This window comes from Bubalus kerabau, chromosome 22, assembly GCF_029407905.1.
Source record: "Bubalus kerabau isolate K-KA32 ecotype Philippines breed swamp buffalo chromosome 22, PCC_UOA_SB_1v2, whole genome shotgun sequence".
NCBI classification, from domain to species: domain Eukaryota; kingdom Metazoa; phylum Chordata; class Mammalia; order Artiodactyla; family Bovidae; genus Bubalus; species Bubalus kerabau.
Window position 1 is genome coordinate 22,981,822 of NC_073645.1, and position 25,150 is coordinate 23,006,971.

The 25,150-nt window shown below is 43.6% G+C and overlaps 1 protein-coding gene across 1 annotated transcript; it reads right to left on the reverse strand.

Annotated features, from left to right (window-relative positions):
- Positions 1-666: 666 nt before the first annotated feature.
- On the reverse strand, positions 667-25,033 carry GOT1 (glutamic-oxaloacetic transaminase 1). Its single transcript, XM_055561065.1, has 9 exons — positions 24,814-25,033; positions 15,545-15,726; positions 7,705-7,828; positions 7,141-7,253; positions 6,809-6,913; positions 5,513-5,663; positions 5,262-5,427; positions 4,395-4,537; positions 667-1,483 (listed from the first exon to the last, which is right to left on the reverse strand). The coding sequence occupies exons 1-9, from the start codon at positions 24,929-24,931 to the stop codon at positions 1,344-1,346; spliced, it is 1,242 nt and encodes a 413-aa protein (XP_055417040.1). The 5' UTR covers positions 24,932-25,033; the 3' UTR covers positions 667-1,343.
- Positions 25,034-25,150: the final 117 nt, after the last annotated feature.

Genomic DNA, 25,150 nt, shown 5'->3' on the forward strand with positions numbered 1-25,150 from the left:
TATTTTTCTTTTAATGTTTAATATGTAGGATTTTAAAAATTAAAAAATCCTGGATTGTAATCCTTTGTAATTCAGAATAGTAATCCTTTGTCAGTGACATGCATGGCAAATATATTCTTCTAGTCTGGAAAAAGAAATCTATAGGATTTTATAACAACTCAAAGGCATCCTAAAAAGGATGCCTGTTAACATAACAGATCTTATAGCAGGATAACACAGCAGATCCTGTTAACATAACAAGAGTTATTTTTCAATATTTTAAAATGCGAAGTAGTAGCCCTCTTGTTTGAGTTAAGGCTGAAATTCTACTAAACCATCATCTGGAGACGCCCTTGGACTGCCTGGAAAAATATGATCTATGTGTAAGTGGCTCTAATCGTTTCAATAGACTGAGGTACTCCAACTACAGAGGGAGAGACTGTTTTAGAATCACCCTGAGTGATGTCAACCCTTCTATGAATCCAGGAAGTTCAGTTTCTTATGTAATATAAGACAATGGCTGGCCCCTGAAGGACAGAACTGACAAAAGGCTGTGGATGGTGAGTTCACAAAGGGAGGCAGACCACAAGAATACATTTTAGTATTTTCTTCGGCAACTGGTAAGTCCCACCATAGCATTCATTTTAAATTGTGGGTTACAACCCATTAGAGGATGACAAAATCAAGTCCATGGGTTCGATCAGCACTTTTACTTTTATTACTTTAGTGAAATGGAACATGATTGATAGAACAGAAAACGGAATCCACTACACATAGTAAGGGTAAACCCTGTTCTGTGAAACTTCCATCTCAGTTAAATGTGTGGGTGAGATATAAATATATTTCTTACCTGGGTCACCCTAAAGAACTCAAGCGTAGGGCTAGGGACACAACCATGCAGAAAAAGCAGGGGGACAGACACTCTGGGTCGAGATGAGGAGTTTTAATGACAGCCAACGCCCACAATCACACTCGGCTCTTCAGACAACTTCATCTTTGGGACTCGACTTGATGCAAAGTAAACCAACACACGGGAGCACGTGAATGACACGGGCAGTACTCCTGATTCTAGCGAGGGGGCAAGACACTTAAGTTTCATTATCAAAGTACCTTTTTATTCTTCAAATAAAAACCTTAATTTGCTCTGACCTCCAAAATGGCTCTAATCCCAGGCCCCTATTTCTTTTCAAGAGATGTGCTTTTCCTGAGGGGCCAGTTTAAACAGAAGCCACTTCACCAGAGGCGCCTTCTCTGTCCCTCAGTAGTCTCTAATCTAGTTGTGATGTTTACAACCAGGTCTGTGCAGGCAGGGAACACATGAAACAGAGGACCGCTTTGGTGGTGCTGGTTTGAGTGCTGTTTCTTCACTGGATTTTGGTGACTGCTTCATGGATGGAGGTGGCCACGTACTCTAGATTTTTGGTGGTTAAGCCACACATATTGATCCGACCACTTGGCAGCAGATAGATGTGCTTTTCATTGACCAGATACTCAACCTGTTTGGCTGTTGAAAACCAAAAAAGGCATATAATCAGAGCAGAAGGAATCCTTTAAGCAAAGGAGGTCCAAAGAGTCCATTATAGTGACAATTTCCTTCTTTCCCCCTTCACAGAGAAGCAAAACAATAGGAGTTATTTGTTAGGTTGGCACAGCAAGAAGTAACTAACGCTCAACAGATTCTGGAAGCTATTCTCATGAGCTAAGTTTCTAATCCCCAGAAAGCTTAACATGGTTTTTCCTGATGGGAATTTTAATCTGGGACTACCTGTCCATCAAACCTTGAATGTTACATTCACTGGGATAGCCCATCAACCCAACCAAACCCATAGACTCAAGACCAACCCACCGATATGAAAAACTGTTAAGAATCACTTCATTTATCTGTTTCTTCAACTGTATTTGCTTAACTCTGAGCACCTAGAGCAACTTCCCTTTGACACTTCATTTTCACAGTACACTGGACAAGGCCCTGAGATGAGAGCTACTGGATAAATGTTGTGTATGTGAACTCACAGGCTGAAAACTGCAGAGACCTCTCAGGCCTGGCGCATCTCAACTGTCATTCACACACACGCAGGAGGGCTTTCCCCTGAGTCAGCAGAAACGCTTGTGGACAAAATGGGAAGGGACTGTCTGTACTTCCTTTCTGCCATAATCTCTATAGCTTTTGTGATTTATTGTAAAAGCCATTTAGCGGATTTTAGGTGATTTTTTTCCCCCTTAAGTAATTAGCACTCTTAAGACACCATCAGTTTGAGTTATGGATAATATTAATAGTTACGGACTGAATGTGTCCCCTCAAAATTCATATGTTGAAGCCCTAACCCCCAATGTGATGGTATTAGGAAGTGGAGTCAGGTTTAGATGAGGTCATGAGGGTGAGCATGTGTGATGGGAGCAGTGACCTCCTAAGAGGAGACCAGAGAGCCTACTCATGGACGAGGTCTCTCTCTCTCCCCCCTTCTCTCCCTCCCTCCTCCACCCCATGTGAGGACACAGCAAGAAGACAGCCATTTACAAGCTAGGAAGAGAACCCCACCAGAACCTGATGGTGCTGGCGCTCTGAGCTCAGATTTCCCAGTCTCCAGAACCATGAGAGAGAAACCTCTTGTTTAAACCACCTAGTCGATGGCATTTTGCTACAGCAGCCCAAGCAGACTAACGTGGGAATAAAATCATAATCATTAGAGGAGCAAGCACTTTGTGCCAGGCTGTGCTCCACTCACTTTATCTTAGCTCAGTTATCACCCCCTTTTACAGATGGCATAGATGGAAGCTACGTGACCTTCCCAAGGCCACAGAGCTATTCACTGGATCTGGAATTCTGAGGTAGGCACTGTAACTCCCAACAGAGCATGCTTGTTAAGCCCATGCCCCAGGGGTAGATGTGGATACAGGACTTCCACCTTCATTTTTTAAATAGAAACGAAACTCCTCTACTTTTGTGGGGGAGGGGAGTATCACACTTGAGAAGTGAGTAAAAGTTAGGGACTCCTTCCCTAGAAAAAGGGTTACATACACAATTTTAAAAACATCATTTCAGGATGAAAGCCCCTGTCCTGATAGATGAAATGTAGTAAAGGAAGCTCTGCAACATGAGAATGGTAAAAACGAGGTGGTGTGCATGTGGAGTTCACTGTACAATTCCTCCAACTTCTCTGTATGTGTAAAATTTTTCCTAATAAAATGTTGGGAGCAAAAAAAAAAAAAATGCTTCTCTTCTTTTTTTAAAGGGAGGGGTGGGTAAAGGATGCCAAGTTCTAAATATATAGCTTTATGTTATAAGCTCACGTCTATTCTCACCATTTTCCAATCCAAAATAAAACTAAGTCCCTACTCTGGACAGCAGGACAATATGGATATTTTATGGGACGACATCTCCACCTTGTGAGCTTTCAGAATATTACTACTAAGCCATTTCCATTTTACTACTACTACCATTTCCATTACACTTAATATCTTAAAAATTGTATAAGGATGATTTTCCTTAGCCCAGTGCACTAATTCCCCACATCAGGATGGTGAGGACACCCAAGGTTAACTAAGCTACCCGTTTACTTTCTTACGTAGCCTCATTTTACCCAAAGTATCTCTGTGGGTCTACAATATATAATCTCTATAATCTCTACCAATTTTTTTCTGAGCCCATTTCAAACAGGTGCACTGATGGCCCTGGTTTAAAGGACCTCCCAGCACCTCTGACGGCCCACTTGCTACCCAAAAGCACGTCTGTCTCTAGAGCCACTCAGACACAAGTGCCACCCCGAGGTCGTATCTGCACCCTGTGAACAGTGGCTTGACTTGAGGTGCTTGGGAATAATTTACTAAATGAACGCATCCTCTCTCATCGGACGGGATGGCCCATCGCTGATATGGTCCACTGATGGCTGACCAAGATCATGCAAGGCTGCCTACTAGACTTCCAATCGGTTTTTAATTCCAACTACAAATCTAAGTTCTTTTTTATGAAGAGAGAATGTTATAACCTAGGCAATGCTTGGAGACTAGGAAAGACCTGTTAAGAAATTAAGTCCCTGGAAAATCATAGGTAATATTTATACTTAAGATTAAGGACAAGCCAAAAGGTGCTTGAGCATTTATAAAAGATGTTTCATAAATCAAGGTTCCAAGGCACATATCCTATTACTTCCCAGTCAGCCCTGAGCCACTTCCCGAGCCCACCAAAATGAAGATATCTGAGTTATGATCAGGACAGTGGGCCACAACAATGCTCTTCTGAAGCCCCAGGGGTCCAGGAGATGGGGCGGGGGAGCCACACTATGAAAATCAAACTAGTTCCAGTCCAAAGTCTGGCTGACCAAATGGGCGACGGCTCAGGGAGCCAAGCCCAGGAACACTGACTGTGAGGAGTGCCGTGTCCAATGGTGAGCATTCCAGGTGGTGGGGCCACTTACGGTTCAACCCGGTGAAGCTGAACATTCCGATCTGCTCTGTGATGTGGTTCCAGGTTCCTGGGGTCTTGAGGGCTTCTAATCGTGCCCTGAGCTCAGATCTCATGGTCAGAATGCGGTCTGCCATTGTCTTCACGTTACCTGTCCTGAGTGGACAGCAATATGAATACCAACACAGGCAGCAGAGATGGCACACAAAAACGCAAACATTTTTTAAATGTAATCTAATCTATAAGCTAAAAACAGAGTCAGAACCTATCTATTATGGTCTGTTGATGCATGGATGGGTAGATAAGGGGACCAGAGACATGGACTTACTAGACAGAAGAGAAGGACTATATTCACTGATGGAGTTTATGGCTAGTCTCGGGTAGACTGGCTGTAATACCACTTATGTTTTAACTCACACTTCAGCAAGGTGCTGCTCAAGACAGAATAATATATTTTATCAGGCCTAATTAAGTAGAGATTGCAGATTCAGCTACTACACAACAATTACTCTGTTTCAAGGACAGGATAAAATACATATAAATTAGATAAGAACGAAGAGCCCCCAAACTGTTGCACTAACTTAATGCTATTCTAACAGAAATCCCTCCCTGTATTTCCTGACTTTAAGAGGAGGAAGCCTGGGAGGCGGGAGAGGAGAGGAAACTCCCATTTACCCAAGGCCTCCTTCCTACGTTCCTGATTCTGTGTTACACACACATGTAGATGCCAGCCCTATTTTAGAGAAATAACTGACACTCAAAGAGGCTCAAGCAGTTTTGTCCTGCCTCTGCCAAAGTAAAAGGAAGAGACAGTGAGATGAAATGGGACAATCTCTGTTCTGCATCCCCACCCCTCACCCATTGGGCGTGAGCCCCTTACCATTCATTAAAGAGCTCAGGATCAGACAGGGTACGTGCCACGATCCGTGCTCCCTGAGCCGGGGGATTGGACCATGTGATTCGCACGATCTTCTCCATCTGGGAGAGGACCCGCAGGATGCTATCTGGTTCTTTGGCAACCACAGTCAGATTCCCCACGCGCTCATCTAAAAAGAAGGACAGGAGTCAGCCCTGGGGCTCCAGCGGGGGTGGGGCCGGGGTGGCTGGGCTGTAACGCAGGAGAGCACTCACTGTAGAGCCCGAAGTTTTTGGAGAAGGACTGGGCACAGAAGAGCTCGAACCCTTCAGACACAAAATAGCGAATGGCCCAGGCGTCTTTCTCCAGGTTGCCAGATGCGAAGCCCTGATAGGCCGAGTCAAAGAAGGGGAACAGAAACCGGCGCTGCGAGGAAGCAAAGCGAGTCAGGGCAGGAAATGCTCCTGGAACCAACCTCAGACACAGGCCTTCCTTCCCCAACTGGTGCCTGGGAGGAACGTCTCATTCTGTCTGTTCCTCCTACATCTTTCCTTTCTGTATCCAACTCCACTTTACGTCTGTTTCTCTGTCCACCTAAATACCAACCAACAAATCTAATGACATCAGTAAAGCTCATTTCTTTACGTACATAGTCCTAGAGTGTCATGATGCTGCTCTGCCAACAGGGCACAACTGATCACGTCACTCCAGGATATCAAAGGTTTCCAGGGGCTCCCCACCGCCCTCAGAATCAAGTCTGAGGCTTCAGCACAGGGCCTGGCCTGTCACTCAGCCCCTCCCCTGGAACTCTAGCCCATAGCAAGAATTACTTTCTCCTCCTTACATAGACCAAGACCTCTGTCTTGGGCTTTTGACAGTGTTCTTCCCTCTGTGGGAAACTTTCCTTCCCTGTCAGCCCCAACCTGTCCTCATCCTTCAAAGCTAAACAGGGAAACCATTTCTTCCAGGAAAGCTTCTTCTGCTACCATCAGCCCTCCCAAAACACACACACTCCCCAAAGTCTGGGATATGTGCCTCAACGGCACCCCATCAACACGGCTATCTCCCCAAACAGGCCATATTCTCTGAAGGTAGAACCACCTCTGCTTTGTTCACTATTGTACCCCCACGGCACCTGGTACATAATAGTTTATCAAGAAGCATTCTTTAAACACATTAATGAATACACACACACACACACTCCCTGAGCTAGAAAGTCCAATGTAGAAAGTTATCCCAAAGAAATGATAAAAAAGTTTATTACATATATTGTTCACAAGAAAAGAAACCTGGGCTCTAAACAACCATCAACTGATTTAATCAATGTGTAATGTGACATACTTAAGCATGTATAACTACACGAAAAATATTAAAAAAGAAAAGAGCCTGACATTCTGTATACCAGAATGCTATCAGCGGCTTTCTTTGGGTAATGGAATTTATAGTTAATACTTACTTTCTTCTTTGGGCTTTTCTCCATTTTCCAAATTCTTCAGTAAATAGGTACTTCTTTTGAATACATCAACTGTTACTACACACCACTGTAAGAGTGGCTCTGAAAAGGCAGTTACCTTCATGACGGAGGCGATCTGCTTCCACTGCTCCGGAGTCGGGTCAGTCCCCGTTGGGTTGTGCGCACAGGCATGGAGGACAAAGATGGAGAACTCGGGAGCTTTCTGGGGAGAAGGAAGCTGTGTCAGCTCTGACGCCAGCAGGGACATGGTGGGGCAGAGTCAGGGGCACACAGGACAGGCACTCCCTCCTTAAGCGCCGTTTCAGAGAAAAGCACCTGGCTTGGGGAGGATGTCTCAGACTCTCTCACTTATCAACTGATCCAAAGACTGTCCCCCACTCTGCCTGAAACCTTGGCATTCTGTCCACTTTCTCTCTTCTAATCACCCACCTCCAAATCATTCAGGAAACCCTGGAGGTCTAGTCCTCTCTTCGCTGCATCCCAATAGTGATAGGACCGAATGTCTTTAAATCCAGCGGCAATAAAGACACCATTATGATTCTCTGCAAGCAAAGGGGTAAAACGTTAAATGTTTTACAGACACTAGGAGGCATAAATGGAAAGGACACAGGGCAGCTTCCAGGGCCGTCACAGGCTCCACGTCCACTGGGGGCACAGAGGTGAGAGGTTAAGATCGAGAGGAATGACTGTAACCAAGAACAAGTTCAACCAGTTGTCGTCATGCTGATTTACACCCCACTACAGAGGGACCTCCCTCCTCCAGGAAGGTTCAACATTCACTAAAACACAAGTTCGCCAAGAATCTTGGGAAAAAGCATTGCCAATCTGAACTTAAGCATCAGGTTACCCATGTCCTGCCATAATCCACTACTCAAGCCATTCACCGTTAGTTGATCCAGGGCTGGGATACATTTTCAGTGTAAGCAGTGAGACTCGTGGGGATAATTCCCCTGGCTCCTCTGTTTCTCCTCTCACTACAGCTACAGGACTCACCCCAGGTTGGCGAGGATACATAGACGGGCGTGTCCTTGTTGTTCGTTCCATTGTACCAGCGCGCCAAGAACTCAGCTCCGATTCGAAGTGCACCTGTTCCCCCCAAGCACTGCACACCTCCTACCTGAAAGAGAGACAGCAGGGTTGCTGGTCATTTAAGGGTGAGGTCAGATAACATTAGGGAAAACACAGTAATGATGAGCACTTCCTTAAATGTGTTCTCTCTATAAAATGTCATAAGTACATGAAGAAGTATTATTTGCCCACGTTTACAAATAAGGAAACTAAGGCTAAGCTACTTTGGCCACCTGATGGGAAAAGCCGACTCATTAGAAAAGACCCTGATGCTGGGAAAGATTGAGGGCAGGAGGAGAAAGGGACGACAGAGGATGAGATGGTTGGATGGCATTACCCATTCAATAGACATGAGTTTGGGCAAACTCTGGGAGATAGTGAAGGACTAGGAAGCCTGGCAGGCTGCAATCCAGGGGGTTGGAAAGAGTCGGACACGACTGATCTTCTGAACAACAACAAAGGCTAAGAAGTGAAGCACTCTCCTCAGTTACCACCTATTGAGCGGAAAGGCCAGGTGTTCACCCAGGCAGTCTTGAAGTCTGACTCCCAAGGGAGCATCCCTCTGAACAGAGGTAGAGGACATACCTAGGCCATATTAAGTGTGGCCTTCAAGGCAAACTTATTCCTTTGCACCCATCCCAAGATCAAAACTGCCCTCCAACAGTAGCCTGTAAAATAATGTTCTGAGCTTGCCATCAACATCAATCTGCAATGCCCCTTCTCATCACTATAATGAAGGCTTATTAATCCTTAGAAATGTCCTCATAGAACAAAGGTGCTATGCAAACACTACTTTTCTCTCCTCAGGCTTAGAATGCCCTCACTTGAGCAATAATTAAAGTCCTATATTTTGCCTTTTACAAAATACCTTCACACACATGGGCTTCCTTGATAGCTCAGTTGGTAAAGAATCAGCCTGCAATGCAGGAGACCCCGGTTCGATTCCTGGGTCGGGAAGATCTGCTGGAGAAGGGATAGGCTACCCACTCCAGCATTCTTGGGCTTCCCTGATGGCTCAGCAGGTAAAGAATCCACCTGCAACGTGGGAGACCTGGGTTCGATCCCTGGGTTGAGCAGATCCCCTGGAGAAGAAAAAGGCTACCCACTCCAGTGTTCCGGCCTAGTGAATTCCATGGACTGTATAGTCCATGGGGTCACAAAGAGTCAGACACGACTGAGCGATTTTCACTTCACACACATACTTATCTGACCTTCACATAGCCCTATAAAATAAGTACTAGATCCCCAATTTATACATGAGGAAACTGACTCAGAGAAGTGGTTTGCCAGAGGATTTATAGCTGGTGAGTAGCAGAGCTGGGCACACTTCCAGATCGCCTCAGTCTACATCTAGTCACGGGGCCCCACTTCTGTTGTTCTGTCTGAACATCTTTAATCCTGCCCTTTCACGATTCTAACTAGAGAAATGTCGTAAGTTACATATTGTTTAAATATCTAAAGAAGAAAAGAGAGAAAAAGATCACATAAGGAAGTCCATTGACGAAGAAGTACACGTACCATGTAATACCAGCGACAAGCTCTGGGGAGGGAGCTAGGAGGTGGGAATAGTGGTCAAAGGGACTTTGGGCTAATCTATGTTTTTTCTTTTTTTTTAAGATAAGGAGAATCTATTCATGCATTAGTTGGAAATTTTTTAATAACTAAAAAAGTATATTTAGATGTTCTGCAATTTGCTGTAAAATAATTCCACTTTGGTGACCAAATATAAATCATTGTTGAAGCTAGCTGATGGATCCATGGGGGTTTGTTCATTACATTGTTTTATCTACTTTTATATATGTTTGAAATTTTCCACAAAAAAAGGAAAAAAACAAATCTTTGTAGATAAAGAAAAAAAGCTTCCAAAATCTTTTTTTTTTTTAAACTAGCATAAGATCAATGCGAAAAGATGACAAAGCAAAAAAGAGAGCTCTCTTTCATGAATATGGATATTAATGTCCCAAATAAATATTAATAAACACTATGCATCCAAGAGTACATTTAAAAATACCCCTTGGTCAAATGAGTTATCCCTTGAATATGTGATTATTAACAAATATAGGAGTGAGTCAGTTTTCCTAGGCCTCTCCCATGTATATGTGTCACTAAACTTTGATTCTCTCATGTTCAAAAAAGAGAGAAAAGAAATATTAAGTCTGTTATACTGCTAGATAAAGAAAATGATCACCAAATGACCATCATAACAGGAGAGAAAAATAGAGCTATTTCTGATATAAATGCTCAGTAAAACAAGAACCAATGGAGACATCCTAAAAACAACTTGAAAAAATTTTGATTCAGCCACATGTCATGATAAACACTGAATCATGAGCAGAAATCCCCTGTAAGCTCGGAACCATGCAATGATACCAACTGTCGCTCTTATTCCCCACTGCTCTATTTTTATTCAGAGATTTGAGCATCTGTGAGAGAACACTGAAACATGAAACAGAAATGAGACTGACGTTCAGGGAAACAAGGAATGGAGCACGGCGTCCACTGCAAGAAGCAAAGGCCACGGACGGGAGTGGAAAAGGTCAGTGCAGATCCGACGCGGCTCCTCACAGGAGTCGCCCCCACCCCGCCCCTGAACAACAGTACTTTCCCATTAAAGGTTTCGGCTTCACAGCATGATCTACCTGGATTTCTTGTGCAAATGGCTACCAAGGGTCATGTAACCCATATGTACATTTTTTTTTTTCATGGATTTCTCATCAACTAAATTGAATGTCAACTTTATTCCTTATTTCATATTTCAAACACCTCAGCACTGTGCGTGTTATTTCCTATACAAATGAGCAAGGTTTCCCTTGAATAGGGTTTTTAAGTTACCATGGATATGTGACAGGGGCATGTGGATATCAGTGAAGACATTCTCAGGCATAGGTTTTATTTTCTGTGCTCAATTTGCAACTCCACCCTTTCTCACTCCAGAAAGCAAATTCGTTAACTAAGAGAAGTCAAAAAGTCAATTGTTGCTGTTTAGTCGCTAAGCTATGAGCGACTCTTTACAACCCCATGGACTGTAGTCCGCCAGGCTCCTCTGTCCATGGGATTTCCCAAGCAAGAATACTGGAGTGGGTTGCCATTTCCTTCTCCAGGGATCTTCCCACCCAGGGATCAAACCCATGACTCCTGCTTGGCAGGTGGATTCTTTACCACTGAGCCACCTGGGCTTCCCTAGAAAGTCAGTACACTAGATTAAAAACGTTTGGAAGAGATAAACCCACTTCACTAACATTAACCAATCCTTGACATTCATGATGTATATGACAGTGACATATCAAATTCTCAAGAAATTATCATTCTCTCTAAAAATATATTGTACACTAGATGAATTCAGTGAAATGCAAGTTGCTCTAAACTGTACCGACAACTAGCAGGAACAAACTTTGGGTGAATCAATAGTATGTCAGTTTGATCATTCTGTGAACTGATTTTTGGCAAACTGCTCTAAAGCCCAAGAAAGTCTTGTATTTGGGATAAAGGAAAAAACCATAATAGCAAAGAAAATAAATGCAAACTTCAAGGGGAGCAGGCAGTGGGGCCTGGGTGGCTAAACAGGGGTATCCAGAACAAGAGAAATGCAGTTAAGACTTGGCAGAAAACTATGGCAGTGTATGATCTGTACTCCCAACTTAGCCACACTGCCGGAAGAAATCCCCACTTGGCTCTAGAACGCCTGTCCAAGGTCACGATTTGCTGATGTAATGACTTCCCTGTGAGGAACAGGAGAGCCGTTTAGGAGCCACTTGTAGTCAATGCTATGATGTGCTGATCTGGGTGTCCCCAGTTAGTTGGGCAGTATCTGGCACGTGGCACTAAATAAACATGGACTGAACTAGATGAAGAAAAAGAGTCCCTGATGCTGGGAAAGACTGCGGACAGAGGGAGAAGAGGGCATCAGAGGATGAGATGGCTGGATGGCATTACCGAAGCAATGGACATGAACTTGGGCAAACTTCAGGAGATGGTGAGGGACCAGGAGACCTAGCGCGCTGCAGTCCATGGGGTCACACAAAGTCGGACATGACTGGGCGACTGAACAACAATAACAAGGTGAGAGCCACAGAGAAAACCCCAAATCTCCGAAAGGCAATGGTCCAAGCCAGGAAACTGTGATGCCGTCTCACGGTTCACCAAGACCTCCTACCTGCAGGGGCCCAGTAATTTCAGAAGCTGAAATGTTTATCAGCTGAGATGAAAGTTGGACATTTAGTCCAGATTCTAAGATCTGAAGATGGAAAAGCAGTAGGAGGCGGTGACGAGTCTAGAAAACAGGGCTCCTCAAAGTGGTTAATGGACATGGTAATGTGAAATCTTGAGAACAGTCTAAGAAAAGACATGATTACTGTTTGTTTTCTGGTTCATTCTTTCATTCATGCCTCAACTCCTACAAGTTTTGGCTCCAATGTCATTTCTATTTCTACCACAACCACCCTAGTTAAACTTTCACTCCAACCCTCAGCACTCCTAATACACCTTCCACTGCCCTATTTTTTTTTTTTTTTTTTTTTTTTAGCATTTATCACCTTTCAATATACTATACTGTGCTCCTATTTATTATGTTTAATCTTGGTTTCTCCCCACAAAACTGTAAGCCAGGCAGAGACCCTGGGGTGTTTTGGTCACCACTGTGCTCCAGCATCTAGAACAGTGCCTAGTGGTAAGCACTCATCTGTTAACTGAGCGAATGAGGGAACTCAAACATCCGAGGTCTCTGAGGTGCCAGGCTAGGAGCTAAGTGCTGAATATCTGCGAGGTCAGCAAATAAGCCATCACTCCTACCCTGGAAGAAGTTAGGGTCTGTGGGAGGGACAGGCTTACAGAACTGTACATTAAATCCAGAAAGCACTGCTATTTCCCCAGCGATGCAGTCCTGTGATGACTCAGAGCACTTGAATAGCTAGCTCCACCCGAGAGAGCTCAGGATTCAACATGGAGGCCTTAAAGGACTTGGAGGTGGGACTGGAGAGTCTGAGAAGTAAAGGAGGCATTCCCAGCAGAGGGAACAGCTGAGGCTAAAGTGCCAAGTCATGGCAGGGCCCAGCAGATCTAGAAAGCAGGCTCTTCGGACGGCAGGACCTGGGAGCAAGAGTAACTAACTGGAAGAACAGGATGAAGCCTGGCTACAAAACACGCAGCATGCCCAGGGCAGAGTCTGCATTTTACCCTGTAGATAATGGAGGAGACACTGTGTGTGTGACAGGGGAAGCAGGTGACAGGATCAGCTTATTTTTTTTTTTTTTTTGCTGAGGAAGATCATTCTAGCTGCACTGTGCATTACACACTAGAATGGGGAAGAGACTAGAGGCCAGAGGCTATTATGAGAATCCAATCGGATAACAATGGGCTGAACAAGATAGTCACCTGGGGGAGGTGCAGGGAAAGAGGAAGTACTCAGAACTCAGTATCAATGGGTACCTAGGGTGTTGGACATGCCAAGAGGGTACCCTAAACCATTACCAAAAAAAGACAGTAAAAGTCTTCAAATGTTTACGGACTGCCATTCAAAGTTGTTCTATGATCAAAAACACAACACAGGATGAACTAGACTAAGAGGAAGGGCTCTGTTCCACCAGCAACAGCCCTGGGTATTAAGTGAGGAAAACAGGGAACACCGGGCAGGGGAACGAGCATCTATCTGCCGGCACAGTTAACAAGCATAGAAGAAATGTACAGTCTTGGAGGAAGAAGCTTGCCAACACAGAATCTCTGTTTGCATTTGTTAACAATCGAGTTTAAACTAATTTATCAACCATCTCTCAAAAGATCACCCCCAGTTACCAAAGATCCCTATTTTCAAACTTCATCGGGACTCTCTCTCTTCCTCCGTGGAAACCCTGGATTTTCAGAGCAACTGCCCAATGCTAACCACAATCTCTACCATTTCTATCCTGTGTCTATCAGTATTCCTTCACAGTCTCTCATACCAATCCAGATAAAACCCTCATCAAGTTAATTATTGATACTTACCTAATCATTAATCTGAATTCCAAGATCTTCATCCAGAGCCTCCCTGTCTCCTCCATTATCTAAGAGTGTGCAATGTTCATTTTACCCTGCCGTGTGCTTATCAGGGCGTGTGGGTGACAGCATGAGAATAAATCAATGACTCCAAGACATGGTCCCTCTCATACATGAAGGCTGCACCTGCATGAAGGCTGCTCCAATGGCCTGACACTGGCCCAGCAGAGCAATAGGGCAGTCGGTTTAAATTGCACAATACCTAATTGGACTATTGCAAAAACCTGAGCTCATCCCCTCCTACACTCCAACCAGGTCTATCTTCTTCAAATACCCTTATTGGGTAACTCCTCTGCGCAAACCCTCAAGGGGCTTCCCCTGCCCTGGCTGCCAAATCAGCCTGCCTGATCTATCCAACATGTTCCCAGCTCTACTCAGGTAGGTCTTTTTACAACCTAGACCTGCTTCGGAGAAGGCAATGGCACCCCACTCCAGTCCTCTTGCCTGGAAAATCCCATGGACAGCAGAGCCTGGTAGGCTGCAGTCCATGGGGTCGCTAAGAGGCGTCTTCATTTTCACTTTTCACTTTCATGCATCGGAGAAAGAAATGGCAACCCACTCCAGTGTTCTTGCCCAGAGAATCCCAGGGACGGGGGAGCCTGGTGTGCTGTCTGCACAGAATTGGACACAACTGAAGTGATGCAGCAGCAGCAGCACCAGACCTGTTTACCTCCAACCTTTGTCCCTGGACTCCTAGTGTTCTAGACAAATATTCCTTTCTCTTCCTCTGCACTTTGTGGTTCTCAACGTTGGCTGTCCTTTGGAGTCACACTGAGGAGCTTTTTAAAAATACCCTTGAAGGGAAGGGAATTGGAGGGAAAGGAAATAAAAGGGCAGAGGAGGGTGGTACTGTCCAAGACTTGGATCTAACAAGCCTGGTATGGGATCCTGCCACCAGTATGCTTTTAAAACCACCTAGGTAACAGAGTCAGAGTACAGAACCAGAATGAGCCCTGGCCTCATGCCCCAAGGTTCAGCTCAAGCCCCACCTCCAGACTCCACCAGTCTCTCTCTCTGGATTCCTATAACACTGATAAATAATCTCTATCACACTCCTTTCTGTCACACACAGCCTCTCGCCAAATGTGTTCTTCCATGTATCTCTAGTTACACTTAGACTATGTACCAGGAAGCACTTAAATGAGAGACGCTGAGATCAAGACTCTAAAAATCAAATATTAGAACTGGCAGGATCTTCGAGCATCTAGACTAGTGGCTCTTAGACTTAGGAGGGCCACAGGCTCCTTCAGAAACTCTGATTAAAGGTATGGAATACACATACACACAGAATTCTGAAATTCAGAATGTGGGGCGTTCAGAGGTCCCTTAAATGATTCCCTATGCAAATACTCCTTATGGGACCATGAACCATAAACTAGTCTTTCTCTAACTCACAGATGAGTCGTAGGAGCTGGAGGGGCTGCCTTTGGTCAAAAGTAGTGGCAGAGCTGGATCCAGACCCTGATGTCTTGATCATTCCATTAAACTCCCTTGGCTTGGTATTCCCACTGACTGCTTCAAACCCAGCAGCTGAAATCTGACCATTTCTTGGGCAAAAGTGTACAACTAAAGAACCTATGCGTTATACAAAAGCATGTTACTTCCACAATCAGGTTCCTGAGGTCACACTCTTTAAACCCTTATTCACTGACAGTTCAATAGACATGATACCTAATTTTTAACCTCTTTTTACCCTCACAGCTTCTAAAGAGAAAACAGATCCTCACCCAAAACTCACCCGCTTCTCTTGCAGAGCTGGGCTGTCATCCCCAAGGGCCAGGCGGGAAGCACAGGTTCGGAACTCTGCCAGGCCCAGGATGGGCAGATACTCATGGTTTATGCTGCTGTCGTTAGCAATCCTCTGCTCCACCTTCCTCACGACTGGCAAAACCCAGGGCTGGCTATCATCGGTGCGATAAGCTAGGACACAAGAAAGAGACATACAACAGGGGAGCCTTAGGCTTGATCCAAGGAAGAGTCTGGAACTGTGAACAGGGGGAGTTCTACCACCTTCCAATCAAAGCAGAACTGTGAGGGAATTAAAATTTTTTCACTCACTGACTGCCTGCTTTTAGCAGGCACCAGACTAGGTGCTGGACAGGCAGAAGGACAGATGTGATTCCTATCCTTCTGGAAATTACAGCTCTTACCTCCAACGAGTAGAATGCTGAAATAAAACTGGGATATGACAGAGCCTGACTGAGTGACAGAGCACACGCAAAAGTACTTAGCAAATTAAAAATACCGTACAAATGCTAGCTATGTCAATATTACTAGGGCACTGAGGTCTCCAGGCCAGTGGCCCTGCAACCGCCTTCTTTCTGCATCTCCCCGGGAGAAGGGCTCGGTGCTACTTTAGATGAACGCCTCACCCGCAAACACAAACACGGAGGAAGAGGGCACTAGAGGGAGGTCCTGTAAACACAGAAACGGGACAAAGGGCAAGGAGACACTCTGTGACTGGAGATTCCAACAACTGGTTACACAGTCGTCCAACATCCAGTTTAAACACATCTTTGTCCTCTTGCTGATTTTTGATAACAGCCAGTGTTTACCAATTTGACTGTTCTTACCACTCACTTCCTCAGCTTCACACTTTCACTGATGTAAGTTTAACTATTTCATAACGTTTAATAGTGATTAAAGCACATTTCTAAGCATTTCTTCTATGCTACAATTATTTTCAGTCTACTTTGGGTTACCCTATCACTGACTTTTTTCTCCCTATAGTACCTTATGATCATTCTGAGATTACAGCTTGAGAGGACAGCTGCTTTGGCCTGTATCCAAGCCAGTGACCTCTCTGAGCAGGATTCCTGACAGGAATTTGCTTCTGCTGGAATGTTTAGGTCTCCAATAAGCCTATACTTTGGCAAGGGATGGTGAAACTGACATTTTAAAAATAATTCTTATCTTGATTTCTGCTAAACCTTAATCCCTGACTTTTTTTTTTTTTCCCTAATCACTTTTTAGGGTAGTTGATGTTTTTTGAACAACACATGTTGATTGCAGAAAATTCAGAAAAGCCTAGAAACAAAATAATAAACATTATAATTAACACGTAATTCCAGTACCCAGAGATGAGGAATATAAAAATTTTGGTGTATAACCTTCCAAACTTTACCTGAGTATACTCTTTTATCAATTATGTATCAATTTTATATAGAATTTTCAGCATGCTTTTTTCCACTTGTTAAATGTATATTATGAATATCTTTCATCACCATTAACTACCTAAATCTCTGTACTATGTCTATATTCTTTTCAGAGCTGCATAACTGATATATGCACCATCATTTGTTTAGTCAGACTCCTGCTGACGGACACTGGAGTTGTTTCTAATCCTTGGCTATTAGAAAACAATTCCTCGGTGAGCCTTGTACATACGTCATCTTACATGTACGTAAATACAGCTGTGAGAGGCAGGGTTGAAAATGGAAGAATAGGTTGAGAAGTATGTGTATTTGTAGCTTCGTTGTTGTTTTTGAGGGTATACATTAGTTTACTACTTTCAACCGATTTTCACTTATAACACATGACAAATATGGTTAAGACAACTGACTGGAAGAAACTGGTAGCGATCGATGAACAGTTTAAAGAATATGGCCCTTTTAAATGCAAATATGTTACCTTCAAGCACACTTTATGTTATCTGTAGCTCTGATAGATATGGCCACCTTGGCTTTTTTACGGGGATTCTATCAGTTTACTTTCCTACCATGTGTGTTAGTTGCTCACTTGTGTCTGAGTCTTTCCGACTCCATAAACTGCAGCCCACCAGGCTCCTCTGTCCATGGCATTCTCCAGGCAAGAATACTGGAGTGGGTAGTCATTCCCTTCAGAGGATCTTCCTGACCCAGGAATCAAACCCGGGTCTCCTGCATTGCAGGCAGATTCTTATACTGTCTGAGTCACACATTCCTACCATAGGTTAGGGATTTTATCAGTTTACATTTCTACCATGAGTGTATAAGAGTGTCTGCTTCCCCACATCCTCAGCCACTGAGTGAATTTTTGCCAACTTAAGACTGCAAATGCTATCTCAGCATAGTTTAAATTTGCCTTTCTCTTAGCATAGAAGTAATTGGGCATTTTTCATACACATGAGCCATTTACAACACAATTTTAGTGGCTAGACAATATTCCTTTCTACATATAATTGAGTAACTGTTTGTGTTACTTTTGATTATCTGCTAATATAAACAAGGTAACAAATGTTTTTGTATCTTTATACACATTCATGAGGGCTTCCTCAGAAAAACTTCTAGATGTAAAATTACTAGATCAAAAGTCAGACAACAAATAAGACTTAATAAGATATTTTGATTCTGCGTCTGTCTTCTATTCCGTCCACTAACCCTGTCCTCCAGGAATGTGTCATCTGCAAATCTGATAAGGATATCAAGCCAGTAATAAAAATGTGAACAGAGTTCCAGACTGACACAGCCACGAATCAACAACCAGTCTCTGGGTAGGTGAATCTGATGCACAATACAGTCCTATCAGTCACACGAGACCCACTGGCCCACCAAACTAACTCCCTTTCAACGAGTTCAAAAATCCTGCTTTATCAGGCGAGGTTTGGTCTGGTTTTTCAAAGAGATACCAAAATAACTTACTCTCAAATAATCACTGTCCCTGAAAGAGATCACCCCATCTACGATCACAATGCTACCATTGTTCTAAATATTCCTGGAATTATTCTCTTGGAATTGTCTTTAGAGGCAACATCTCATTATTCTGCATATCCTCAATAGTCCCATATTTTCATCCTTTGAACATAAATTTAATCTTTGAAAAGAGTACTTGCATTATGCCCAGCAGAGTAGGCGGGTGAATGGACTGAATAATATGAATGGAGAACAGCTATAAAAAGATGGCCTCCTCTGTGGGTCCAACATGCTCTAGAAAAGAAGGTTTCCAGAAAACTCTGGGCAATAGCAGTATATCCAGACTACAGCACTGAGGGAATACTATTTAGATGTACAAGAATATGGGTGCCCATAGAAAAACTAATTCTATTATGCTTCCCATCTATGTTTAGAAGATTTCTATTAATATATTATATAATTATGCTACATAGATTTATGTCATTTATAAATCATGTATTATAAATAAATAAAATATGAAAAATAAAGAAAAAGTCCTAGTACGAATGCTCTTACCAGTAACAAACATACTCCGTGCAACTATAAAAAAATCCTGTTATATGACTGGAGTCAGGAAGGCACTGGGTCCATATTGTGACAAAAGAGAAATTGGCCAGTTCACACTGCTGCTTCCTTCTTCACTGTCCAGGCTCCCCCAGATTCAGTTCTAGATTTGTTCTCAATGCCTTGTCTAACTGTCCTGCTGAATGTCCTAACTGTCCTGCAGTCACTCTGAGTTGATCAGAGCAGTGAGGGAAGAGGCATTATCAACAACCATTGTTCTTGCTCTGCCAGAGGGATTCTATTCCTGTTTGTTGGATCTATGAGCTTCTCATTCATTCTTTCATTCTCTCATGTGTTTGACAGGTACTCACTGAATCCACCATGAACCAGGCACTGACTAGAAAAAGCTACGCAGAGATGAGTAAGATAAAACAAGATACTGTCTGGTCTCCCCCCAGGAAACACAGCATAGAGTCCTTAATTCTCCTGTAAGTGATCAGGGAAGATTTTACAAAAGACAGAGTATGAAAGATGATAAGAGTTTCAAAGACAGACAAGGAAAGGGGGCATTCCGGGCAGGGGGAACACTTGTGCAAGATCCAGGGGCTTGGAGAGATGAGGTTTATGAGGATCTGCATTTTCGTGGCTCGGAAATAAGATCCATGGAGAAGCAGCAAGGAATGGCTCAAGGAGTCTTGGGAGTCTGTCTCAATGGGGAAACCACTGAAAGCATTTAAGTGAGTGACATGGACAGCTGTACATTTAAACAGAATCATTTGAGTGACATGATGGAAAACAAACTGGAAGGAGGACAGAGGTAGATGGTTAAGTGAGGTTTCTGCAATAATCCACAAAGGAAATAATGATGTCCTAAATTAAGGCAGCAGCCACAGGGATAAACGAAAGGGGAGACATTCACGATAAACTTATGAGGAAAAGAAAAGACAGAACCTAATATCCGCTGGATCATCAAAAAAGCAAGAGAGTTCCAGAAAAACATCTATTTCTGCTTTATTGACTATGCCAAAGCCTTTGACTGTGTGGATCACAATAAACTGTGGAAAATTCTTAAAGAGATGGGAATACCAGACCACCTGACCTGCCTCTTGAGAAATTTGTATGCAGGTCAGGAAGCAACAGTTAGAACTGGACATGGAACAACAGACTGGTTCCAAATAGGAAAAGGAGTACGTCAAGGCTGTATATTGTCACCCTGCTTATTTAATTTATATGCAGAGTACATCATGAGAAATGCTGGGCTGGAAGAAGCACAAGCTGAAATCAAGATTGCCGGGAGAAATATCAATAACCTCAGATATGCAGATGACACCACCCTTATGGCAGAAAGTGAAGAGGAACTCAAAAGGCTCTTGATGAAGGTGAAAGAGGAGAGTAAAAAAGTTGGCTTAAAACTCAACATTCAGAAAACGAAGATCATGGCATCCAGTCCCATCACTTCATGGCAAATAGATGGGGAAACAGTGGAAACAGTGTCAGACTTTATTTTTTGGGGCTCCAAAATCACTGCAGATGGTGACTGCAGCCATGAAATTAAAAGACGCTTACTCCTTGGAAGGAAAGTTATGACCAACCTAGATAGCATATTCAAAAGCAGAGACATTACTTTGCCAACAAAAGTCCGTCTAGTCAAGGCTATGGTTTTTCCAGTGGTCATGTATGGATGTGAGAGTTGGACTGTGAAGAAAGCTGAGCGCCAAAGAATTGCTGCCTTTGAACTGTGGTGTTGGAGAAGACTCTTGAGAGTCCCTTGGACTGCAAGGAGATCCAACCAGTCCATTCTAAAGGAGATCGACCCTGGAATTTCTTTGGAAGGAATGATACTAAAGCTGAAACTCCAGTACTTTGGCCAACTCATGTGAAGAGTTGACTCACTGGAAAAGACTCTGATGTTGGGAGGGATTGGGGGCAGGAGGAGAAGGGGACGACAGAGGATGAGATGGCTGGATGGCATCACTGACTCAATGGACGTGAGTCTCAGTGAACTCCGGGAGTTGGTGATGGACAGGGAGGCCTGGCGTGCTGCGGTTCATGGGGTCACAAAGAGTCGGACACAACTAAGCGACTGAACGGAACTGAACTGAATGACCAAATAAATAGATGTAGAATTGATGAAAGTGTCACCAACGACCTCCAAAGTCTCTCCAGTGTGAATAAAGACTGGTGGGGGTAAGGTGGGAGAGGGGGCAACCAAGGAAGCAGAAGAGAAAAAGAAAAGATGGGGGGGAAGGTAGAATTCACGTGTTGTTCTAAACACACTGAATTTGAGGTGGTTGTACAACGTGTCCAGCAAACTGTAGCAAGTATGGGTCCAGCATCCAGGGAAGTAGTACAGGATGGAAAAAGGTTTTATAATTATAGACATGGACGGTGGCTGAAGCCACAGTCGTAACAAGAACTTACTGAATAGTTAGTACATACAGGGCACTGTGCTAAACACTTCACCTTTAAAAAAAAAAAAAACTGTCATTTAAGTCTTATAACAACTCACAAAATAATATTATGATCTCTATTTTAGGGATCTGGAAACTGAGGCCAGAAGTTTCCCCAAGATCACAGGATGATAAGGGCTAGGCTGCCATACTATTAAGTGCATGGATCCCTGTGTTTTTTCTAATGAGCAAGAGATGTTCAGGGAAAGCCTGAAGCCAGCAGGCCCCAGGGGACTGACTGTGCAAGAGATCTTTCTACCAGCACACCCACCCCAACTCCATGCACCACTGCCTTCTCCCCAAGGACCAGCTCTAAAGGAGTCACACAGGTTCAGGTGAGTACAGCGGTCTCAATTTCCAAAAGAACATGGAAAATTAAGTGATCAAACCATCACCTCCCCTTCCCTCATCCATCCCCATCCAAGAGCCCATGAACATATGCCTTTTTAAGGCCCTTCTCCAACTAGGGTCCCTGGGAAAGGGCCGGGGGTACTCAGAAACACTTGATACAGCACATCTCACCCACAATTTTATTTGAAAATGCTAGGAAACCACATTAAAAACAACAAATATAAAATCAAGCACAGTTTATCTGGAACAAAACAAAGTTTACATGATAAACAGACTAGAGTCTGTGAAGAAATATCTTGCTTCAGGCTGCATCAGGCTAGACACATATTTTCCCTGCCCTTAAAGTTCTGAAACTTAGCATCATATTCAACACTGGAAAATACAATGCTCTGCTCTGTTACTACATGGAAATTATGCAAATAGTAACAGCAAGAAAAATTCCTGGGGAAACTACCTGCAAGTGGAATGAGCTAACGAGCTTATAGTTGCAGCTTATTTTAAATGCCCAGCATCACTAGAACTTGAACTGGATAACTTCCATTAGGCTTTATCTTAACTTAGAGAAAAAAAAAAAAAGCATCTTCCCCAAAGTCAGCAAGATTAATTACATTTCCTTCACAAAGGATATACTTTGGGATGTGTATAAACAGAGCTAGGACATAAGAAAGCCATAAAGAGACTTCTCACAATACTATACTTTAATGAGACCCTTATCTGAACACTTACTATCCACAAAAAAAAAAAAAATGGGTCACAGTGATCAATAAAAATAACATTTATATAGCACTTTTCATTTATATGTCACATTTCACACATAATTATTTACTTCAAAGTCATCTGATTAGATCAGTAACATTATTATCCTATATTACAGTCATGTAACATGCTTGTGAATCTTAAGAGTAGAATTTTAGAGGAAGGTCATTCCTTTCTGGCTCCTCACTTAATAGACGGAGTCCCGCCTGGGATGTTAAATAACACTCCCAAGGTCACATCACTGGACTACAGACCCAGGCCTGTACCCAAGTCTTCTCACTCTTCCCACTACAGGGCACTGGCTCTATCTGGACCACCTGAAGCTGCCCAAAATAGAGAAGGGGACAGAGACCCAGGTACCTGACATGGCCTATAATCCCAGCTCTCCCACTTACAGCCTATGGCCTGGGCCAAAATGTTTCATCAATCTGGGCTTCAGCTTTCTTACCTCTAAAACAGTAATAGTAATAAACAACCCTCCAGAGTCATCCTGAGCACTTAAACCATTTGCTTCTAATAAAGAGAAAGAATTCCTCAGTTCTCACATGACAAAGGCACTTTCACCGTTAAAGTGACCCCAATCTGGGCCGCAGAATGCGCTTCTGAGTCAATCACTTCTGGCCTTAGCTGGCAGGGTACTTAATTTCTGCATGGGCAATTTATTTCTGAACCAGGGTTATTTCATTTTGCAGTTCTTGAGCTGAAAATTTTTACTCGACATCTTTTATGTGACCCACCCAAAGAAATGCCAAAACAACCACAGTAATAGCCAGTACTTACATAACTCCTACGTAGGTGCAAGACACTGTTCTAAGCATTTTAAATGCATTTAATCCTCACCAAAAGCCTGTAGGATAGTTCAAAGGTAACTGAGCAAATAAAATCTGAAGTTTTAAAACGATGTATTTAGATTAACATCAATACTAGTTCATCATGTTATACCCAGCTCTGAAGAAATATCTGGAGGTTCTGGATTGGTTTTAAATTAAGAGCTTGAATAGCGCTCATTCCAATTCAATTCAAGGTCTTTCAATATCACCCCCACTTTGCTGCCTGCTAAAAGCATCACTTTCCCTCTGTGGGTGAAACTATGTACAACTGGCTTTTTATGCTTTATTATGGAAAATTTCAAACATATACAAAAGTTGTGAGAATAATATAATGGATGCCCATGTACCCATTACCCAGCTTCATTACCTGCTGCTTCATTACCATGTACCCATTACCTGCTTTTTCCTCACCCCTACTCCATACTCCCTGGTGAAAACTTTAACAGATCCTTTAAACAGATTCACTGTGGGACACCTGATTCTGAACCTCCTTCTTGCCACTTCTTCTCTTCTACAAAACACTTCAATTTTTCTCTTTCTGAATTTCTAGTCCTTCTATTCTGTCTGTTTCCTAGCACAGAACACGATCCTACTCGTGCTCTTTTCCTTGGCTTGTTTTGTATGCCCTTGGGTAAGTGTCGGTGCGGCTGCAAGCATCCCAATGACGTTGATAGAAATAACAAATTCAGAGAAGATTAAGAGTTAAAAGAACTTCAGAGGCACTCCAGTCCAGATCTTTTTCTTGGTAGTAATAAAAAAAAGAACCCAATGCTCTCAGCTGTCCAAGGTCCAAGAGATACACGCAAGAAATGATGACAAGGATGTGTGGAAAGTAAGCTTCTACTGTCCACATTCTTTCCTCTCTTTTCCACCATCTCTACCCATTCCCACCACAGCCAAAACATTCTTCCCAGATCCCAAGGGAGCATTATCCTGTCTCAGAAGCATTTTAGATCTTTATTATTTCACTTAACACCTGCTGATTTTAATCTCCTTGGGGCTAAAACCAAGCTTCAGTCTTTCCTGAACAAGGCTTGGTAAAGTACCCGACTGATACCTTGTAGTCACTCAAATATTCACTGACCCAGACCAGAGCTCTGTAGGGCTAAGAGGTCTCCTTTATCCATTCCCCTGTAGCCAGGACTCCAAGCCTATCAGGCTTATTTTTCTCCTTCTCCTTTCAATCCCTGACTGCCCCATTTCTTAAGAGGCAAAAGAATGCAGTGAAATACACAATGAATACACAATGCAGAATCAGAAAACATGAGTTTGTGTCTTGACTGCTACACCTATTCTGTGTGTTCACAGATACATCTCCCTTTTCCAGGGACTCCATATACAAGGGGCAGGTTGAACTAAGCCTCGGGGATCTTGTCTCGTCTCCAAGCTAGACCTCGGCATCTCCTACGGTCCCCACAGCCCGCTCCACTCCCACGCTGCTCACATTCTTAGGCACTGCATCCTTACCTCCCACTCCCAGATTGACCTTGCGGGGGTCCGGATCCTCCCGGAAGTCAGCAGTTAGCTTAAAGACAAGGACCGGCTGGGCCTGAGGAACCTCGGCAAAGATTGATGGAGGCGCCATAGCTAGAAAGCAGGAGTCGACTGAAAGCTTCCACTCAGCGCCTGAAGCCTCTCGGTCCGGTCCAACCGCGGCGACTGGAGGAGACTCTCACCTTCACCTAGCCGGCGGGGGCGGGCCCGCGGCCTCCAATGGTCGAGCCGCGTCCGGAGCTTGGCAACGCGGTTAACCAATCGCGAGCTTCTGACTCAAAAAGACAGGCGGGCGGGGATGATATTAGCC

Bases quoted from the DNA above. Each gene is read 5' to 3' on its own strand.
- GOT1 (XM_055561065.1), bottom strand. From the start codon at position 24,931: ATGGCGCCTCCATCAATCTTTGCCGAGGTTCCTCAGGCCCAGCCGGTC. The intron at 15,727-24,813 runs GTAAGGATGCAG...CTTGTGTCCTAG, and splicing joins GGTCAATCTGGGAGTGGGAG to CTTATCGCACCGATGATAGC. The intron at 1,484-4,394 runs GTAAGTGGCCCC...GGTTTTCAACAG, and splicing joins CAGCTTCACCGGGTTGAACC to CCAAACAGGTTGAGTATCTG.